Source organism: Austrofundulus limnaeus, unplaced genomic scaffold (assembly GCF_001266775.1).
Source record: "Austrofundulus limnaeus strain Quisiro unplaced genomic scaffold, Austrofundulus_limnaeus-1.0 Scaffold59, whole genome shotgun sequence".
NCBI lineage: Eukaryota > Metazoa > Chordata > Actinopteri > Cyprinodontiformes > Rivulidae > Austrofundulus > Austrofundulus limnaeus.
Genome location: NW_013952461.1, coordinates 467,970 through 487,628, shown reverse-complemented (window position 1 = coordinate 487,628; position 19,659 = coordinate 467,970). Strand labels below are relative to the sequence as shown.

Here is a 19,659-nt window from a genome sequence, read left to right as displayed (position 1 = left end):
ATTATATATTGTGAACTATTCACACGGTTATGGAGTTTTAAAAAAATACATTTTCTGTTGTGATCTGCAGCCTTTTTGAGCCTTTATAAAACCACCTGACTCCACCTAACCAGCAGGGGGCGACACACTTGTCCGCTCCGCGCTGAGAGCGTTAACTTCCTGGTCCAACGATTGTCGTTCCTTCCGGCTCCGGTCCCTTCACAAGTGGAAAGGTAAAGAAGGACTCGGTGTAAAAATCCGAAAATATCTTCAACATCTTACATTCATCATTGTGTTGATATTTATTGGACGATAGTCGTTAAAGCCTTAAACAAAATCGTGAACGTATTTTAGCGGTAAACACTTCATAATCACAATTATAATGACTAGAAGCGGGGAAGTAAACCCGGCTTAGGTTCTTGTACACGGCTGCCATTTTTCTACTTCGACGCGGGCAGCTTTTAACTATAACGCTATTAAAGTCACCTGCCCGATTATAATTGTTATTTGACGTAAATGCCTGCGTTTATATTTAATAAACACTGTCTGTTGTATTAATTGACTTGAAATTGACCCTCCAATCCTGTCGCACAGATGCTGATGCCCAAGAAGAATCGCATTGCTATCTACGAGCTCCTCTTCAAGGAGGGAGTCATGGTGGCCAAAAAAGATGTTCACCTGGCCAAGCATCCCGAGCTTGCTGATAAGAATGTGCCCAACCTTCACGTGATGAAAGCGATGCAGGTGAGAAACTGGAGTCAAACGCACGTTTTCACTGTAATGACAGATTCAGTAAATCTGAAGCAAGATGAGTTTAAATATGTTACTTTAACTCTACATTTGGACTATGAGATCAGAGATCTTTATTTCTAGGAACCAGCTACTGCTTTAATATTTCATTAACATTTGCTCTCATGTCACCAAGTATTGCTTGATCCACTCGTAGTTTGAGATACTTTCACATTTGTGCCAAAGTTTTACAAGCAGTGTGAACAGCATCCATAAATGATTGGGGGGGAAGGATTTTCTTAAGCAAGTTTGTGCTTCTTGTTGTTTACTCACTCATTAAGCTTAAATTAGTCAAAGTTTGGATTCTTAAAGCGGTTATAGTTGGCTAGGTTAAGATTCTTCTAATAAMAGCTGCATAATAAGCATCCAGTCAGAAAGCGGACTTTAAAAACATCATCAGCCGGTGGACAGTCTTGATCCTCGAGGGCTGCAGCCCTGCATGTTTTACTTGTTTCTCTGGCACACCTGATTTGAATGAACGGGTGATTATCAGGCTTCTACAGAACTTGAATGAGGAAATTCAGTTACTGAATCGTTTATTTGCTAACATTATTATTATTATTTTATCTGTGCAGTCTGTACTGTCAGACGTCCCCAGATCTGTTCTTTCTGGACCGCTGTCCTGAATGTTTTACATGTTCTGCTTATTTATTCCTGACTAAAATGAATAATTGAATGGCTTCTGCTAAACTTTTTTATATTCTGGGTAGGTAATTAAATTATTTGAAGTAGGTTGTAAAGAAATGTATATATTTTTTATGAATATAAGGACCACAAATAACCGTTAAGCCCAGCTGAAGTGTCTAAAACAATTCAGAATCGTGCTCAGGATTGATCACAAATGTAATGTGTTGCGTGTGTTCTTTTCTTTCAGTCTCTGAAGTCTTGTGGGTATGTCAAGGAGCAATTTGCCTGGCGTCATTTTTACTGGTACCTCACCAATGAGGGCATCCAGTACCTGAGAGACTTCCTTCACCTTCCACCAGAAATTGTGCCCGCCACGCTGCGCCGCCAGACCCGCCCTGAGACAGCAAGGCCAAGGCCTAAAGGTAAAACCCTAATTTACAAGTTATATACGACACTTGTACAGAAAAGAAAGACAAGGAAATAATTACAAAATTTACAGTCTGTTGGTTTGCATTTTATACTTTCTTTGACGCTGTTTAAAAATTTGAAGTTTAGGTCTCAAAGTTCTAAAACAACAAATAAATAAAAATAATAAAAGTTTTACGCGGACCTGTTTACTACTTTTACTTTTCATATTGAAGATGCATGTTGCTGATATGTGTGCAATTAAAATTTAACACTTTTTTTAATTGAATCATTTAAAATGTTTCTCTGCTTCTCAGCTTTAATGATTTCAAAAAGTTGAAATAAATTAAAGTATTTATTTTCAAGCAAAATGAATCTAATTTTCTTTGCTAATTTGTTCTGCAGGAATGGAGGGAGAGAGACCCGCCCGCCTCAACCGGGGGGAGGCTGACAGAGATGCATACAGGCGATCAGCTGCACCCCGTACGTATAATACTGAAAACTACTTTTCTCAGTATTCTTGGCCTTGTTTATCTGATCTGCATAAAAACTTTAAATGAGGCAGACAAATGTTGCCATAGGCTCATTTGGAYTAATTATTTAGGGTGGTATTTAACACGCAAATGCTTGCTCTTAGAATTAAAAAGGGAAAATGTGATGAGACCTACTATGAAAACATGACTGGATTAAAGAAAATGATATTGTAAAATTTTAATTGGAGCTTAAATTATCTTTGTAAAAATGATGAGGGGACAAAGTTCATCTTGTTTTTGTATTTGTTCCTCAAATGATGAGAATGATTGCAAATATACTCAGTGGATTAAAGATAAACAAAACTATCAGACCAACCAGGTAGTTTTTTGATCACAAAAAAATCTAATTAGTTATACTGACATAACAATGTGCCAGACTAACTTTGACAAATAAAATAGTCAGATTTTATAATGAATTCTTCTCCACAGCTGGTGCTGACAAGAAAGCAGAGGCCGGTGCTGGATCTGCCACAGAGTTCCAGTTTGTGAGTATTTTAAATTTTGTTTACCTGTGACAAACATTTGTCTGTAGAAAATGACAGTATTTCTCTTTAATGTCTCACAGAATGTTAAAATGCGCACGTTTTTATGGTTCTGGTGTTAAACATGAATTTCACTTTGTCTTTGTCACAGAGGGGAGGCTTTGGACGTGGTAGAGGACAGCAGCCTCAGTAAATGTGACTGTTTATTGCTAATAAAGAAAATCAAAAATGCACAGCTTTGTATTGTTGGTTTGTTTGTTCAAGATTTTTGAACACTGGTGACTAACGTTGACTCAGACTCTCAAATCTGCTAAATTGTTTTGTCTAATTTGCTTGACATATTTTGTAATACTCTGGATGTGAGGGTGGTGAGCATCTAAACTAATCAAAATTTATTCAAGCAGAATTTTAGGGTAATTTATTGCTTATTGGCTCGTGCAACCAATGATGGTTTCCATTTAGCACAGCTACCTTTTTTTTTGGCTTGCTGGAAACTAAAATATTGCTGTAACTGAAATGTAAGCTTGTTTTAACTTGGCTGAAACATTGTAGAAACTTTTTAATTTTATTGTTGATTCACAGTCATGGATTTGTTATATCTACAAATCTGCCCTTGATCACAAATCCAACCATTTTATATTAAAAAAAAAAACTACCTTTAAAAAAAAAAGCTCAAATTGTGTTTTCACTTTTATGAAGTTGGTTCAAATATGCKTTCAAACTTGCATTCAGTCTAAATGATTAAAGTTTTTGTCAGTATCAAGAGTTCATAACATCTGCACTGTTATATAAACATTAAATCAGTGACTCGTAGGGAGTGTGAACACAATGACAGTTGACAAAATGTGAAATACTGGTGTTTTATTTGTTGGCACATTTATATTACAATCTTCAGTCTTCTCACTGGTTTTATTCCACAGTCCCAAATGACAGGAAAACAATATTCCAGTGACCAAAAAAATAAAATTGGAGAACACATTTACAAGTATGTAACTTCAAGGCTGAGGTGAACAGCTAGAAGCGCACGTTTGTAAGTCAGTTGCAAGTATCTTAGTGGATGTCTCAAATTACTTTTTTTTTTTTTTGCAGTTAAACGTTTGATAAARGAAACCCCCTCAGTGCTGGGTGATGTGCTTTTAATACTACAGCATTGGCCACAAGATGGGGCCGGTTAACTGACACGGCAAACAATTTACACCATTAACCTTTTGATAAAAGAAGTGATTGTAAGCAACATCCTTCATTTTTGCTTTAGTCATGAAAAAGGAGAAACATGAGTCAAATACCATTTTTAATCCACATCAAATCTACTGTGAAACTTGAGAAAATGTCCTGAAGTTTTATACGGTACTCCCAAAATTAACTTAAAAAAAAAAAAACAGGAACTGATTGATTTTCTTCTWGTTTGCGAGACATGAACTTGTCAACTGATTGAAATAGAGCCAAGTAGTTGCAAATGTATCATTAGCTGTTACTTGTGAAAAGTCCTCACATTCATTTTGACAGTACCWTTCACTCGCACCAAACCAGCAAGTTATTTCTGTTTCTCGCCAATTAAACTGAGCTGGTTTTTGTTGTTTTTTTTTAATTTTACCAAATCCCATTCTAGTCGAATTGCACAATTTCTGCGAAGCCCGAGAGGTTCGAGCAACAACATGGTGCCAAGTTGGGCATCATAAAGAAAAACTTTGGCCCCCACACCTGTCAGCAGGGCAGCAGTAAAATGAGTTCAAAGTCTCTGCAGGAGGAGACTTTAACCCTCTTCTTGTTCCTACTGACACAGAAAGCAGCTCAGTTGTCACTGGTCTACAGYTTATCTGTAGCTGGTATTCACTGCGACAGTTAAGGGCCACCATTAAAACAAACTGGAAAAGCAATTCAGGTCATCACTACTGTCAAAGTCAGTCCTACTCCTTTTCTAGAAAAAACACATTTCAAAAAGATCCAGATATTTTCTGTGAGGGGTTTCTCATAATTTCATAAAACAAAATACTAGTTTATATATATATCCATCCATGATTAAATGTGCCTTTTACTGCTTGATGTAATTGTGCACCACATCTTTACTGGGTTGAAAGCCACTTTTATTTATGTACTTAATCAATCCGGTTGGAACAAATGTACAGAAATGTCAAAGCTATAATATATGCATGTATGTATATATACAGTATATATTTATTTCCAGGGATTAGAAAAATCCAACAAGGTGCTCCAATCTAATGAACTAAAAACATTTAGGTCAGACTGGACAAGATAGGACAAGTTACACAATTACTTCGGACTGCTGTCCTACTGGGCAGTTCTTGATAAATTTTACTGTATTTATTCATGTATAATACAATAAATTTAACCCTAAAATCATCCATACAGTAGGGGGGTAGTATTATACATGGGTTATTGGTGATTAGTTTTTTTAATGCTTTTTAAGCTCAAAAATGATCGTATTATACATGAATAAATACGGTAGTTTCTTTTTAAACCACAGCTTTAATATTTTGATGACTTCTTCCTGCACCTGTAGCTTTTTTTGTTCTGGCTGCAGCGACCTGTTTAGCTCGAAGGCAGACTGACTATGCAACCAGCTGGTAAACACAATGAAGAATTCAAAACTAATATATATATTTTAGGGGTGCAACGATACAGGAAATTCACGGTTCAGTTCGATACTTTAGTCTCACAGTTAGATACTTTTTCGATACAAAAAAGAGAAATTTCCATGCCCCTTTTAACTTGTAATTTATTTATATTAATTCTGAACATTTGTTTAACCTCAAAAGTACAGTTTTGTAATTAAATGTTGCTGAAACAGCAAGTTTCTCAGTGGACCTGTGCTTAAAATGCAGCCTGGGTGGAGTAGTCGAACACAGATCCACTGATCCTTCAACACAGAGCATCTTCAGAAGACATGTTGATAAAGTAAATTTTAAAAATCTGTATTGTTCTATACAGCACTGTTCGATACGGGTACATGTATTGTTGCACCCCTATATATACAGGTGAACTGGTAATAAGCTCAGAGGTGCTTTCATAATTGTCTAAAGTGCTATTTTTAAACTTGTTGGATACATAATCCGAAATAATCTCAACATTTTGCCTCATCAAATTAAAAGACGAGGTGTAAATTATTAAACTAACTTTTAAGCATGAGCAGTAATATTAATGTGCTTTCATTGAATCCTAGAGAAACCCTTCACAGGAAAATGCACTGATTAAATGGTAAACACCGCAGGCTTATTGCTCGACTAAGTAGTGATTTCTAATTTTATTCTTTTACAGTTTAAACTAAACGTTGCAAATCTGACTTGGCCTAAGAAAGGGGAAAATACTTTATGAATAGCCTTTATATACAGACTCTTTAATCTCACCCACAGCCTCATTCCTTGTTCTTTAGCCTCAGACGGACTGTGTGCTTTCTCAAGAGAAAATTCCCAACAGTTCCAGTGCCAACAAAACAAGTTAAATCAGTTTTCCAGGCTCAGCTGAAATGACACGTAGCACTCACAGATGCGTAAGAGGTGTTTTGTCATTTGTACTCTCACCTTTTGATCTATACAGAAATAAACAATTTACAATAAAAACCTCTTACATGCTATCTACAGCGCCTCCAGTTTCACAGTATTGAGCCGGCTGCCTCACGACACACCGAGGCCCCCGTGACACAGCTCAGCTAAAGAGACTTGCCGAACGTCAGAGAGGAAAAAAACAAAAACGAAAAGAAACAAAATATTAGCATCCAAAAGCATTTTACAAGTTTAAAAACAAGGTCTCAAACTGTACAAGGCTTGTTTGTTCTGCACCGAGCAAATACGGCATTATAGATCCGTTACTTTCAGCGTCAAGCACGAGTTCTGAGTGTTTTTGGGGATGCAGATTAAAGACTAAAGAAGAAAGGGTTAAAAAAAAWACTCAAGAACACAATAAAAGAGTGCCCGCTAAAGTCATCTGTGCTATGTTACGAACAAAATGTAAACAATTGTTTTCAACCGAAATGAATGTGAGGAGTCAAATRTAGACATGGGTTTTAATAACTTAAGTGATATGTGCTGTTTTTTWAGTCCATGATTTAGATTTTTTTCAGCCTTTAAGTGGAGGAAGACTCTGCAGTCACAAGGAAACATTTTAGAAAAAAGAGGGATTAAGAGGAGAGAAGGGGCTGATTTTATATTATAAGTTGACATTATGTCACTCTCAGAACAGAATACTGTATATGCTCGGCTTGAGAGTTAAATCTGTAGTGCTTTGCTAGCTTCCCAAATAAAAGAGAAAYGGCTGAAASTGAAAATCTACCCGAGGATTGTATTATTCTGTTTAAAAACAACTACAGTAAAAGAAAAACATGGAGAAATGTCAAAGACCTTGCCGCAAGTCTGCTGCACAATCAGCGTAAGGTCACTCAAGTGAGTGAGACAACATAACGGTGCTCATGCAAGACACTTTCCACAACTCTGTTCATTCAGATACAGACGAGATTTCTTAACCTTACAACAAGGGAGGGAGAACACTTAACGGGCATAGTCATTCCAAGAGAGAAAAGAAAAGAATGGCGAAGACGTTTAAAAAGACCAAYGAAAGCCTTCATCTTAAGCAATATGTGTACACTTTTACATTACAACAGTAAAAAGTAGTTCTTGCATTCAATAAACACCTCGCTAAGGGTGCAGAAAGGACTGGAAATGAGGGGGACACTTCATGCAATGTCAGTACAAAGGGGAAAAACGGGTTCAAAAATTACATTTACATTTACAAATATCCCGGACTATTCACCCAACACTTCTCATCAAGTCTGTGCCACAGTTCTGGCACCAAGGAGTTGGCAAGGCAAATCCATGTTATTGAGGAAAGAAAGAAAAAAAAAGAGAGAGATAAAGGGAGAGGAGAAAGCGAGAAGTGACACAAGTAAGAGCGCAAGTGGTGGCAAAAGCTCCTGGGGAAGTCAGAGTTGAGGTTTTAGTTATCTGATACCCGAGACGGAGCTCTGATTGATGCTGTAGGTGGGGGAGAGGTCCCCACCTATTGTGGTCACCAGTGGCGTTCCGTTACTGGTCAGGCAACTTTCCTGGAGAGCCTCGAAGTAGGTGGCCTGCACAGGTTTGTGACACCGCAACACTTGTATGGCATCGTCTATTTTAAACCATTCCCTTTTTCTCCCTGTTGACAAAACAAAGCAACCGCTGTAAAGACAGTTCACTCGTGACAACACAACAAGAAAAAGGCAAAACGAAAGCTGGGTCTGGACTAGTAATTGCTGATTGTTATAATCACAAGGACAGGAACTAAGAATGTTGAAATGCAAAAAAAAAAAAAAAAACAAAGCCACAGTTAAAGCATGTGACTGCCTGGGAAGTCTGTCTGCATGATCTCTTTTGTCAAGAAAACAATGTTTTACCGATGTTGACCGAGTCCTCCCAGTCTTCCAGCACCTCTGTTACAATAAGAACATAGACGTAGGTTCTGTGTTTTCTCTCCTTATTCTGTGAAAGCAAAAAAAAAAAAAAGGGGGGGGGTTTGCAAAGTTTTATTTATCAGTCACCATAACACAAAAGGCATTTCAACAAAATAATCCACAGCAAGTAAACAGCAGCTTACCTCAAATATTCCAACCAGGCGACCTAAAGTCCCCTTCACGCCGGCCTGCAGAGCAAATAAAGAGATTAGAAAATGTTGCCGCAATATTACAAGGACAGACAATTACATACCCTTTTTTTAAAAGTATAAAGACACAAAGAGGCTATAAAAATATAAAAAAAACTTTAGTAAAATGTAATGCAGCTTAATAAACTAATAATTCTATCTTTGAACTTCAGGGTGTTTTGTTGAGATGGATTAAGAGAGGTGCTGATGTAATTGGTATGGAAATGTTGAAACTAGCCTGTGTTTCTGCTGCAGTGGACTTCGCTGCATAAAAAGACACCAGTTTTTATTTGTGAGAGGTTTCGGCTCCTCCAAATAACACATAAGGACAATAAATGCTGAGACTCAAGTTATGCTTTTTTAATTATTGTGAAACCTTTGTTGCCCTGAAATTCAGCTTAGATAATGAGATACACCTGTCTTTAAAGAGACAAGCTGTGACTGTAAACTTAAATACTGAATAAATATTAAATAGAAATGAGATAAGCAAGGCCTTGCAGCTAAATCTGAGCTCTTATTTATAAAAAAAACAGTCCAAACTACAAATATATTAATAAATTAAGAAGAATCTGTGAAAAATGTCCAAATAAAATATACCAATTTCTGTCAGTTTTACTTTAAAAGGAAACTTTGCAAATCAACAAATCATTGAAACTGATTTATAAAAAAAACAGTCCAAACTACAAATATATTAATAAATTAAGAAGAATCTGTGAAAAATGTCCAAATAAACTATACCAATTTCTGTCAGTTTTACTTTAAAAGGAAACTTTGCAAATCAACAAATCATTGAAACAGATTTTTTTGTACATCTTTTCTATGAGTGTTGAAGTTGTGGATTATACAGCAGCAAACAAACAAGCCACTGTTACAGTTCAGCTCCTCACACAAAATCCCCAAAGTGTAAAGCAAGATTATGTTAAAAAGGTCAGAAAAACCAGAACCTTTCACTAACATAATCCCAAACAACAACAAAAAATGAGCAAATATTACATTCATTCCTCTGGAGAGAACAACCTGAACATTTCTTAGGGCTTTTGTACCTTTAAGCATATTTTAGGCCCAAAAAAACTATTCCTTGGCTCTCAACTCCCAGGTGAACAGACCCTGAGGTTTAAATACAGAGCAACGTCATAGCTGACATGTTTGAAGCAGCTTCTTCAGGTTACAGTTTCAGTCTATAAATAAATGTCGAGTCCGCGCACGGCACCGTGGACTCTGTGTAGCACTCTTCAAGTCCTCTGATAGATCACATGGCAAAGAACAGGCTCTCCACTACAAACTCCTAACCATGCCAGGGATTAAGTCATAGGCCAAAAGTCAGCCTGCATGTTTTTATGACATGGAAAATCTCTCACGGTCCTGATGTCATTGAAAACTACAAGGGCATCATCCAGAAAGAGAATGGACAAAACTGAATCTGCTTTACAGTTATGCAATGCTGCCCTGTGCCTTCATACTGCTGGGTGTATCACTGACAGTAGAATAAGGTCAGGAGGGGGGGTAAATTGACAAAGATATGCTGTTTAACATCTGGCTTGCTCCTGAGAGCTGGATTTTTATTCCACCCCACCCTGGCAGGACTCTAAACCAACAAGCACAAGCAAATGGCTCGCCACTCTTATGGTAATCAGAATAAGCTTGCCAGGATTAGAATTTGTCCTGTTACACCACCGTCCAATAAGAAGCTTAGAAAGCCAGAGAATATGGTGAAGTATTGAGCGCCACTCAAAATCACAATCGCATTTCTGAATGCAGCCTTTTAGCACTTTAACAAAGCTCAGTAGAGACTTCACACTTACTTTTGACCCCATGGAAATGTGCTGGCAAGCTGCAATGTCTTGCACCCACCACAGGAGCCAGGACAAGAGATTTTATCAATATCTGTAGATCACACACTCAACTCAACTTTATTTATAAAGCCCTTTAAGACAACCACAGCTGCAACAAAGTGCTGTACATATATAAAATCAAAACATGAAAACACAAGACAACGATTAAAAAAACACTAAAACCAGTAATAAAACAATAAAAATAGAATAAAACGTCTCAGGCTGTGCCAAAAGCCAGGGAGTAAAAGTGTGTTTTTAGACGAGTTTTAAACGTTTTAAAGGCTTTACTTTGTCAGAGGCTGTTTGTGCTAGGTGAAAGTTACAATCTGCAGTTCTCCCGTTTCCATTCTTATCAAAATGTTCCAAGAGATGAATAGGCTACATACCAGAGGAACACCTAATCTAAAAAAAAAAANAAAAAAAAAAAAAAAAATCAACATTTTGTCGTTTTAAGTAAAGCTGCGATGAGTGAACTGTTGTAAAACAAAAACAGCTAATCATAAACAAAAAATAATCAGTTATTTTTTAGTATGTTATATATAGTGTTTCTAGTAGGGCAACAACTGAGCACCTAGCATTTAGATTCATTTACCAGTTTGACATCTGATACAGCTTACATGTTGCCAGGCTCCCTCTCTTTGACCATGCAAACAAGATGACCGTATTGACAAGGAGGATTCTGAGAGCAAAGTATTAGCCCCAGTGTTAAATACAGATGTAATTACTGGAAACGGAACACTATACTCTCCTAAGCCTGTACACAAAAGTAATTTGCCAYAGTGCAAACGGAAATCAATTCAACAGCACTCTTGTTCTGAAGAAAGGCATGTGTTACCATCAGTGTTTGCGAAAGGGTAAAGCAATGTCTGACAGTTAAGTCTACACAGGAACCGCTAATGAGCATATCTGTTGGTTAGAAGACAGACACCCAAAAGTAGGGTCTAATAATAATATAAATCAAGAAAAATAAAAAAACACAGAATCAGAACCAACCTCTTCACAAACTTCTCGAGCAGCAGCAACATTGGGCTCCTCTTCGGGCTCCATTCCCCCTCCAGGAACTATCCACTTGTCAGGATGTCGACTACTGCTTACTAACAGCACCTGTAACACATTATTGTTTGATTTTACATTAGGTTACGGGTGTTAAGGCTAAGCCGTGCAACAAGTGAGACTGAACTGGAAGCTAAAGGTAAAATTACATCCCTGGAAAAAAATTATCCTCATCTACTGATGATACTGTTAACAATAAATAATTTTGTTTGAACAGCTTTCTTCGACTGTGACTCCTTTTAGTAAAATAAGCTTATTACAAAACAGCTTTGTGCTTGCTTGTTGACAACACACCAGTTTCTCAAACAGCAGAAGAGTTTTTATCAGTGTGGCTCAACTTCTTGCAACAACAGGATGATTTGTGCACAAAAAAAGCCTAGTTTCTAATATTGGAGTGATGCATCAAATCCAAGATTGTAAAGTTTACAGCAAAAATGCATTTACCTGTACGCTGACTAACCTGTCACTCAGAGCCAATCATTTAAAGCACCCCAACTAAATAGTTCAATTACAGGAGTTGGTGCTAAGGCTAGGCGTTAACCTAGAATGTAACATTGAAGAAAAACCATTAATATTTTAGTTGGTCTTTTTAAATATTCTATAATAACTTTTGTCCATCTGCCGGATCACAATGACAATGTCACCAATCTCATCAAAGCCAATCTGTACGCTGTGGCTGCTGGCTGACAGCCGGCTGCCCAGAGCAACAGCGCGGCTAGTTAGCATGCTAACATTAGCAGTAGCATGCAACTAGCAAACAAGCAATTTTGAATACAAGGACCCGAGGCTTTCCTCTGCACAGCTAAAGAGGCTTACATAACACCTGGGTAAAGTATTAAATAATATAAATTTTAAAACATACACTAGGTGGGACACACAGGGACAAGAAATATGAGTTGATAATCGCTAAAGCTACCGCTGTGATCATAACGGTATCTATTTAAAGACGGGCAGGATAACGAAAGCACCTAGGGGTAATCTTAGCATGGCCTGGCAGACAGAGACATCCACGAACTCACCTCCTCCTCGGCCTCGCTCCTGAAGCACAGGCAGGCGGCCCGCTTCTTGTAGCCATCCCCGTCGTACGTCCGGGTTTGGTTGGACTTGAGCTTCATCATTTCGGGAGCACGAAAGTTGAAAAGTACAGCTAAGTTTACCAGTTGTTCAGATGATGGTTATAGACGCAAAGCCCTCCTCCGGGGAACCTCGGCGTTTTGCTTAAAAGAAATAACTTCTTCTTCGCTTCATTTTCACAAACCTAGGCACATCTACCGCACGGTCGCCATTACACGGAGCCGCTACTACGCCCACGACGTAATGTAACCTTTAATAGCTCGAGCAGCGTAAGGTTGTTGCGTAACTGGAGTTGAAGAATCGGAGCAAGGGGGAAACGCAACACCACGCTCTGACTGGAGCGAGCCGGTGAGAGAAAATAGCGGTTTTGGCTCCAATTAGCCTGATAAGGCCACATATTAGAGAGGCTGATATAACTTCCTTATTTTTAAAAAATAAAAAATAAAAAAATTAAATAAAAATTCAAGCTAACATCATCTTAGTAAAAATGATGTAAAYATTTTAAGAAAGTGATAGTTTGATCACTTTCAGCAGTATTATGAATTAAAATTCAGGATTTATTTCATGCAGTATAAGTTTGTTAATATAGTGCCAATTAATTCACAATAAACAAAAGATGTAAGAAGTTGACAGGTCAGTTCATTAATTTATATAATGATTTTGTGGATTAATTAGTAGAGATGGACAATATATTAAAAACTAGTTATGTTCAGTATAGTCAAATTATATGATTCAAGCATTATTGAATGGTAATTTTTCTGTCAAACTCATAGCAGCAGATTCCAAATATTATGTACATTTAATTTTCCCTTAATAAGCATGCTTATATGGCTGATTTCAGTCATTTAATTAGCTCCAGATTTTTGATAAACACTTCAAATAGTTATGCACTCAACTGTAAACATCTAGATAATTAGATAATGGATGCACACATGTAGACAATTGAGCTGCCACTTATATTCTGCTTATTTTACACGCAGAATGAAAATAAGCTTATTTAAAAACTTTTCTAAAAGTTTGTCTTTTTCCCACCCGAGTTCAACTTCCTCATAAGGACATTTTATTCAGAGGAAGATGCCAATCCTCACTGTTAAAGTTTTTCTATTAAAATAGTACACATGCCAATGTTTGAAATACTGCCATTGGAAATATTGCTGCATCATTTTCAATCAAGATTTTAACTTCTTTATTTTATTGAATCAAAACTGGCTCAGCTTGTCAAAAAGATTCACATTTGTTATTTCAGGGGTCATCACAGGGAGCCAACTTGCACTGGATGTCCTTCCTGACACAATGTAGACAAGGTTACAAGACCGTAGCACTGGCCATCCACTGCAGCACCAAAAAATTAAATAAAATAAATAAAATAAAAAAGGAAGAAAAAAAACTTTTGATAATTCAATTGGATTTAGGTCTGAACAAAAAAGGTTTTCCCCAAAAAGCAAAGACAAGGGAATAACATATACACAGGTTTTCTAAAAGACACTGGAATGAAAGTTTCACGTTTCTTAACACACAAATATGTAGTTCACAATGTGACTTGTTACTGTTTTGAAAATATTTCTAATACAAATGCAAATGAAAAGTTTTGAAACAGCTTCTGCCTGATCCTTACTAAGTGTTCTGTAACTTTTACCATCTCATACAGATACACACAAGAAAAGAAAAATAATTTCTGCGACCCCCAATTATCACACAAAACAATACATAAAATGATGACTTTTATTTAAACCAATAACTCTTGGGTGTTCTATTGATTGTTCAAATTGTTTGACATTTTATTTCTTTCAGACTCTTATTTTATCTTAATAACCAGTTTCTTTTTTCTCTCTTGAAGTCATATTGTCTTTATTGCAGCAGCAATCTAATTTCCCACCAGTGATCAATACTGTTTCTTTAATCTTATTATTTATTTTCTGCTCAAGTTTCTCCCCATGGGTGTTGACATTTGAACAGTCTCTTACCTTCCTATATCACACCCTGGACCCTTTTTTAAAAAGAGAAATATTTGTCTTTTAAATGCACCTAAATCTCTACTGATATTATTATTATTATTTTTATTATTATTATGCCTAAATACATATTTAAATGTGTAACGTGTTCTAGGCATATTTAATCTGAATGATTTTGCCAATATATGTTTCACAAAAATACATGAACTTCAAATTCGAAAGGTTGTGAATAAAAAATATATGTAAATCAGTAAAATCCATGCATTTATTTTAAACTACAAACTGATTTTTATTGCATTGAACTAGAAATACTGAGTTCATCCTGATAAGCACAGATCTTGTTTTTGTTAAACCGAACCACCTTGAGCTCCAAGGTTAAGAAACTCTTGAAAAATGAATGAGATAGGCATCTTATTCTAGTCTGAGTAGGTTTTTGAAAATCTGAAGAGAGCTAACATTATTTGTCATCCTTATCAAGTCGATTTCCTTCCACTCATTTGCACAACCAGAGCTTGGTGTTTGCCTCGATATCAGTAACATCTGTTTAAACTCTTTCATTAGTCATTTTTCTGAACTTTTTATCCCTCAAAGTTGGACCAATTATGTTTTAGCCTCTGTGTTTGTTTGTGTCGTTAATAAAACATCTCTTGAACCACTGAACGGATGTGAAAGAAATTGTCAAAATAGTAATCATTAGGACGACAGCTCATGTGCTTTTGATTCAAGATGGCCGCCACAGCAAAGCAATACAAGGAGACATAAAAAAGGCTGGAGCATGGAAAAGAATGGGATTTTGTTTTGTTTTGCCTGTAAATAATATAGCAGTGTTATGTTTTTTTTTTATTTTCATTATTCCATTTTCAACAAACCCTTGTGGGTAAGGGATTATTGCGGTCAAGTTCAAAGTGTTAAATCGATTCTTTCATCTCTGCCCACAGAAAAAATGAACACAACCCAAAGAAAGATGCTTTGATGGCATTTTTATTTTATTTTACTAAATCAACACATGAAATAAAGACAAACCTGAAACAACCGAAGGGTCAGAAAGAGTTTCATTCTGAGACAAATGTGCTCTTTTACACCATCATTTCCTGTCTCTCTTTCCTCACCTTTTTTTTTTTTTTTCAGGCAAACAAAACAATGCCTTACACAATTAAACATAACTGTGCAGGGTCACTCAAGAGGCTGCACTTTTACTATCTGCTGTTGCCAAGGCAACCTGTTCTCTTTGCAGTTCTCTGGTGAACCATTCACAGAGACAGAGACAGATTACAGTCCCTGCCCTGTCCAAAAGAGGGCGCTCACCGTGTTCGCTGAACAAGCTCTGTTTTTAACAAAACTGAACTGATGCAGGATGGCAGGCATTGACTTGCACCTGCTCAGGTGGTTGGCCTCTGAAAACATTGTTGAACAGTCATGATGAATTTCAGGATTCTTACACTTTGCAGGTTCACAGACTTGACCTCAGTTTATTTTATGAGTTTGTGCACAAAGGAAATAAAGTCTGGGGACATGATTTAATTGTGGAAAACTTTCTGATGTCATTGAGCTGATTTGTGGTATTTATTCAGTGTACCCAACACACAACATTTGTTAAGAACAGAGTTGTGCTTTAAGTATAATTTTTGGATATCTGTACTTTGCCTGAGTAATTTTTTTCAACCTGCTTTTTACTTTTACTTCTTAAATTTTCACACAGTTATCTGTACTTTCTACTCCTTACATTAAAAAAGGGCAAGAAGTATAAAGTTGTAACTTTTATTTTTTTTCTTGTTTTAATTCCAGCTTGTAAAACATAAATACTATCAATATAAACTGTGCCTCCTAGATAGAGTGAATTTAATTATGATTGAACGAGAAGTCTAAATATATAAAATTCTGATACCGTGTTAGTTTGTACACAAACAAATCATGTCACACTCCAGCAGGGCATAGCAGACATATGTTGCCTAGTATGAAGATGCATGTGGTGTCAGAGGTGCCCAAAGTGGGGCTCATGGGCCAAAAATGGCCCACCAAGCCATTCGATTTAGCCCACCATCAGTTGTTACAAGGTTGTAATCTGACATCCTATGTAGAAACATAGTATTTCCACCCAAAGTCATTCCATTCATTGGCCCAATTTAAGGGGCTGTTGTGCAGTTAGTCAAAAACATGAGCTACAGCACTGGCTGCTACCTTAATCATTAAAAATAAAAGGACTGTACTTTTATCTGTATTTCATGAATTATATTCTTGCATTTGGCCGCAGCCCTTGGAAAGATTTTCATTTTGGAGTAAAGCTTTGGGCACCCGTGATATATGTAAATAAACTGAAACAGCTAGACTAGTGCATCCTAAATTTAACATTAAACATTATTCAGAAATACATAGAAAATCCAACTGCTCATTTCAAATCAATACTTTTAGCACTTAAGTACAAAACATATCAGGTACTTTAAGACTTTTATTCAAGTAATATTCCTAAAGGAGACTTAAAGTTTTACCAAAGTAATTTTTTGGTGAGATACTTTACTCAACTATCACTTTGTGGTACTTTATACAACACTGGTTGAACAAGAGGGGAAAAAATGTTCTCTTTATTTTGCAGTTTACTTGCACACTCATACCGATTGAATAAAAAGAGCGAGCTGACATTTTTTCAGATGCCAGTCTGGCCTCCTCTGAAGTTATTATTTGCACCTGAGGGGGTTTCTGCCCTCTGCACAGATGCAGAAGGGCTTTTTTTCTGCCTAATGATCACTTATTTGGTCCCTGTAGTTCTGTACTAAGGTTCAAATAGTGGCCACTGACTTTTGCAAGGCAAAGCAAATTACTTAATTTTAAACATTAGGTTAGTAAATGTACCTCATCTAAGTTGTAAATGATGTCGAGGGTGTGGTGTTCTAGATTAATTTTTTCCTAATTAATTCAGGGAATAAGACTTTTTAGTTCAAAAGAAAACGCAGTATTAACACTGGGCCGGGTGCCCTGAGGCCTCTGGTTCATCTGAGCTTCACTCAGTCTGACACATGACCCTCCTACAGACATGTTTCTCAGCTCGGTTTGGACTTTTTGATTGCTTTGAGCCGCCGATGATATTCTTTGGGGAGATGGAAGCGGGGGTAGCTCTGCCGTGTTTTTTATTCTGGGTTTGTCATTAATTGATTGAGTCATTCTCTTTCAGATCAGCCACGCCCACTTACCCTCCATTCCCACTCATCTCATCACCTGACCTCCTCCACCCTTCTGCTTGTTCCCGTCCCACTTATCATATCTCTTTCACTGAGGTTTTTAATCTTACATCCCTCCGCAGCTCATTGTTCGGGTTTTTCTGAGAGTTTCGTCCTTTTTGCATCCCAGCTATTTGTGAACTTCTCTGTCTCCTCTTTCTCACCAGTTTTGCTTGCACGACTGGTTTGTGTGCAACCTCACATCAACCTTTTGTTAATTAAACTGGATTCGTGCAGCACATTGCCATAATTTTGGATCTTCAAACAGCCAATAATTTACGCATCGCTGATGTCCAAAGCAGGGGAGACATTACGTTTGAGCAAAGCAATGAGACTGACTAAATCACCAAAATGAAACCACATTTACCACATTAGACTTTATACGTAATCTTGGTCACATTTTTAAGAAGGCTGGTGTCTGTGATGTTCTGCAGTGTTGTTGGGAGTGAGTTTATTTTTGGAACTGCATGGAGGTGATTTGAAAATCTGATGAACTCAGTGTGTTCTGCCCTTCCTTTCAATAGAGGCTGGGTTTAATGCTAGCAGTCAAACAGCAGATAAGCAGAACATTTTGAAACCCTGAAAGTGCCGAAGCTAATTGAGCAGAGAAATTCAGCTTTAGTGTCATATCTCAGAATGGGGGGAATGTTGAAAAAGATAAAACACAACCAAAGGCTACACCACAACTGTTTGCTCAAAAGAAAACCGTGAAGACAGTGGACACATTAACCTTTTAAGCTCCTTTTTGTCTCCAGGTAAATACGCAAGTTAATGACTAAACAAGCAGGAGATTGCGTTTTCTTGCCCAGGGCCACAATAGATTGCAATTGGCTTTAGACAGAAAAAAAAGTATAGGCGGTTGCTTGGAAACGGCCCGCATTGTTTATGAAGCAATAAAATGTCAACGCATGTATGTTTGATTGTAGCAGCAAGAGTTAACCAACACAGTAATTAGACAGTGACATTTGTATTTTCCCACATTAAAGAGCTGCAGATAAGAAGAAAAGTCAAATAAAAGATATCAGATGCAACAAAACAAGATTTGGCGAACAGGAGCAGAACTCAAATGATCCTGCAGGAAGAAGAAAACTCAAGAATAAATGGAAAACACCACCACCAAACTGCTCCCCATTACTGTAAATTATTGACCCACATTTCAGTCACAGTTATTAAGGAGAAGCTGAGTGTGTGTAGAGAAGAGACAGTTGTATAAACTGAAAACACCCAGAGAGCACAACTAACTAACCCCCCACTGTGAAAGCATGGGCTCGACACACGGGAGGCGACATCGCTCTCTCTCCTTTCATTTCCTAAGGAATTTGCACGATGAGGCGACAATCACTCGCCCTCCTCCAGCCAATTAACAGGTGTTACACCATATTTTGTGACCAGAGGGGGCGCTGTTGCGGTTCTACAACAGAAGTTTTTCCTCATTAAATCATATCTTGGTGTGCATTTGTTTTTTTACTACGGAGTACTAGGTCCACGCAACAAGATTTTTGTTGTTTTTTTAAATTACAAGAATAAAGTCATAATATTACAAAGTTAAAGCAATAATGTTCTGAAAATAGTCACAATATTACAAGATTAAAGCCATAATATTATGACAATAATGTCTTAATAATACAGCATTAAAGTTGTATGAAAATAAAGTCATAATATGAGAATAAAGTCGTAATATTGCAAGATTAAATTCATATTATTATGAGAATAACATCTTGATATTACGACATTAAAGTTGCATGAAAATAAAGTCATAATATTATGAGAATAAAGTTGTAACATTACAAGATTAAAGCCATAATATTCTAAAACAAAAGTCGTAATACTGTACCCTTTACATGAAAAAGCATGAAATTACCACTACATTAAAATGAGGAATGTTGAGCAACTTGTCAAGTTGTTTAATATTATTGCTTAAAATAAATAGTTTATCTTTTAGCACATTAGCATCAAATTATCAGTAACAGGACTTGGAAATTGTGCAAATGACTACAGCGGGTAAAATAAGTATTGAACACGTCACCATTTTTCTCAGTAAATATATTACTAGAGGTGCTAATGACATGAAATTTTCACCAGATGTTGGT

General features: G+C 36.9%; 3 protein-coding genes across 3 annotated transcripts in view; 2 read left to right on the top strand and 1 right to left on the bottom strand.

Moving 5' to 3' along the window:
* Nucleotides 1–70: 70 nt before the first annotated feature.
* On the top strand, nucleotides 71–3,048 carry rps10 (ribosomal protein S10). The gene is made up of 6 exons (XM_014009535.1): nucleotides 71–212; nucleotides 574–723; nucleotides 1,643–1,817; nucleotides 2,206–2,283; nucleotides 2,763–2,818; nucleotides 2,967–3,048. Exons 2-6 carry the CDS (start codon nucleotides 574–576, stop codon nucleotides 3,006–3,008), a joined length of 501 nt encoding a protein of 166 aa, XP_013864989.1. The 5' UTR covers nucleotides 71–212; the 3' UTR covers nucleotides 3,009–3,048.
* Nucleotides 3,049–6,149: 3,101 nt separating this feature from the next.
* Nucleotides 6,150–12,608, bottom strand: nudt3b (nudix (nucleoside diphosphate linked moiety X)-type motif 3b). Its single transcript, XM_014009534.1, has 5 exons — nucleotides 12,351–12,608; nucleotides 11,272–11,382; nucleotides 8,402–8,446; nucleotides 8,202–8,286; nucleotides 6,150–7,963 (listed from the first exon to the last, which is right to left on the bottom strand). Exons 1-5 carry the CDS (start codon nucleotides 12,447–12,449, stop codon nucleotides 7,767–7,769), a joined length of 537 nt encoding a protein of 178 aa, XP_013864988.1. The 5' UTR covers nucleotides 12,450–12,608; the 3' UTR covers nucleotides 6,150–7,766.
* Nucleotides 12,609–12,671: 63 nt separating this feature from the next.
* The window catches only part of grm4 (glutamate receptor, metabotropic 4), a 205,300-nt gene continuing 198,312 nt past the window's right edge, over nucleotides 12,672–19,659 (top strand). The window contains exon 1 of the mRNA XM_014009533.1: nucleotides 12,672–12,753. The gene's annotated coding sequence lies outside the window, so the exon portion shown is untranslated. The remainder of the gene's footprint in view (nucleotides 12,754–19,659) is intronic.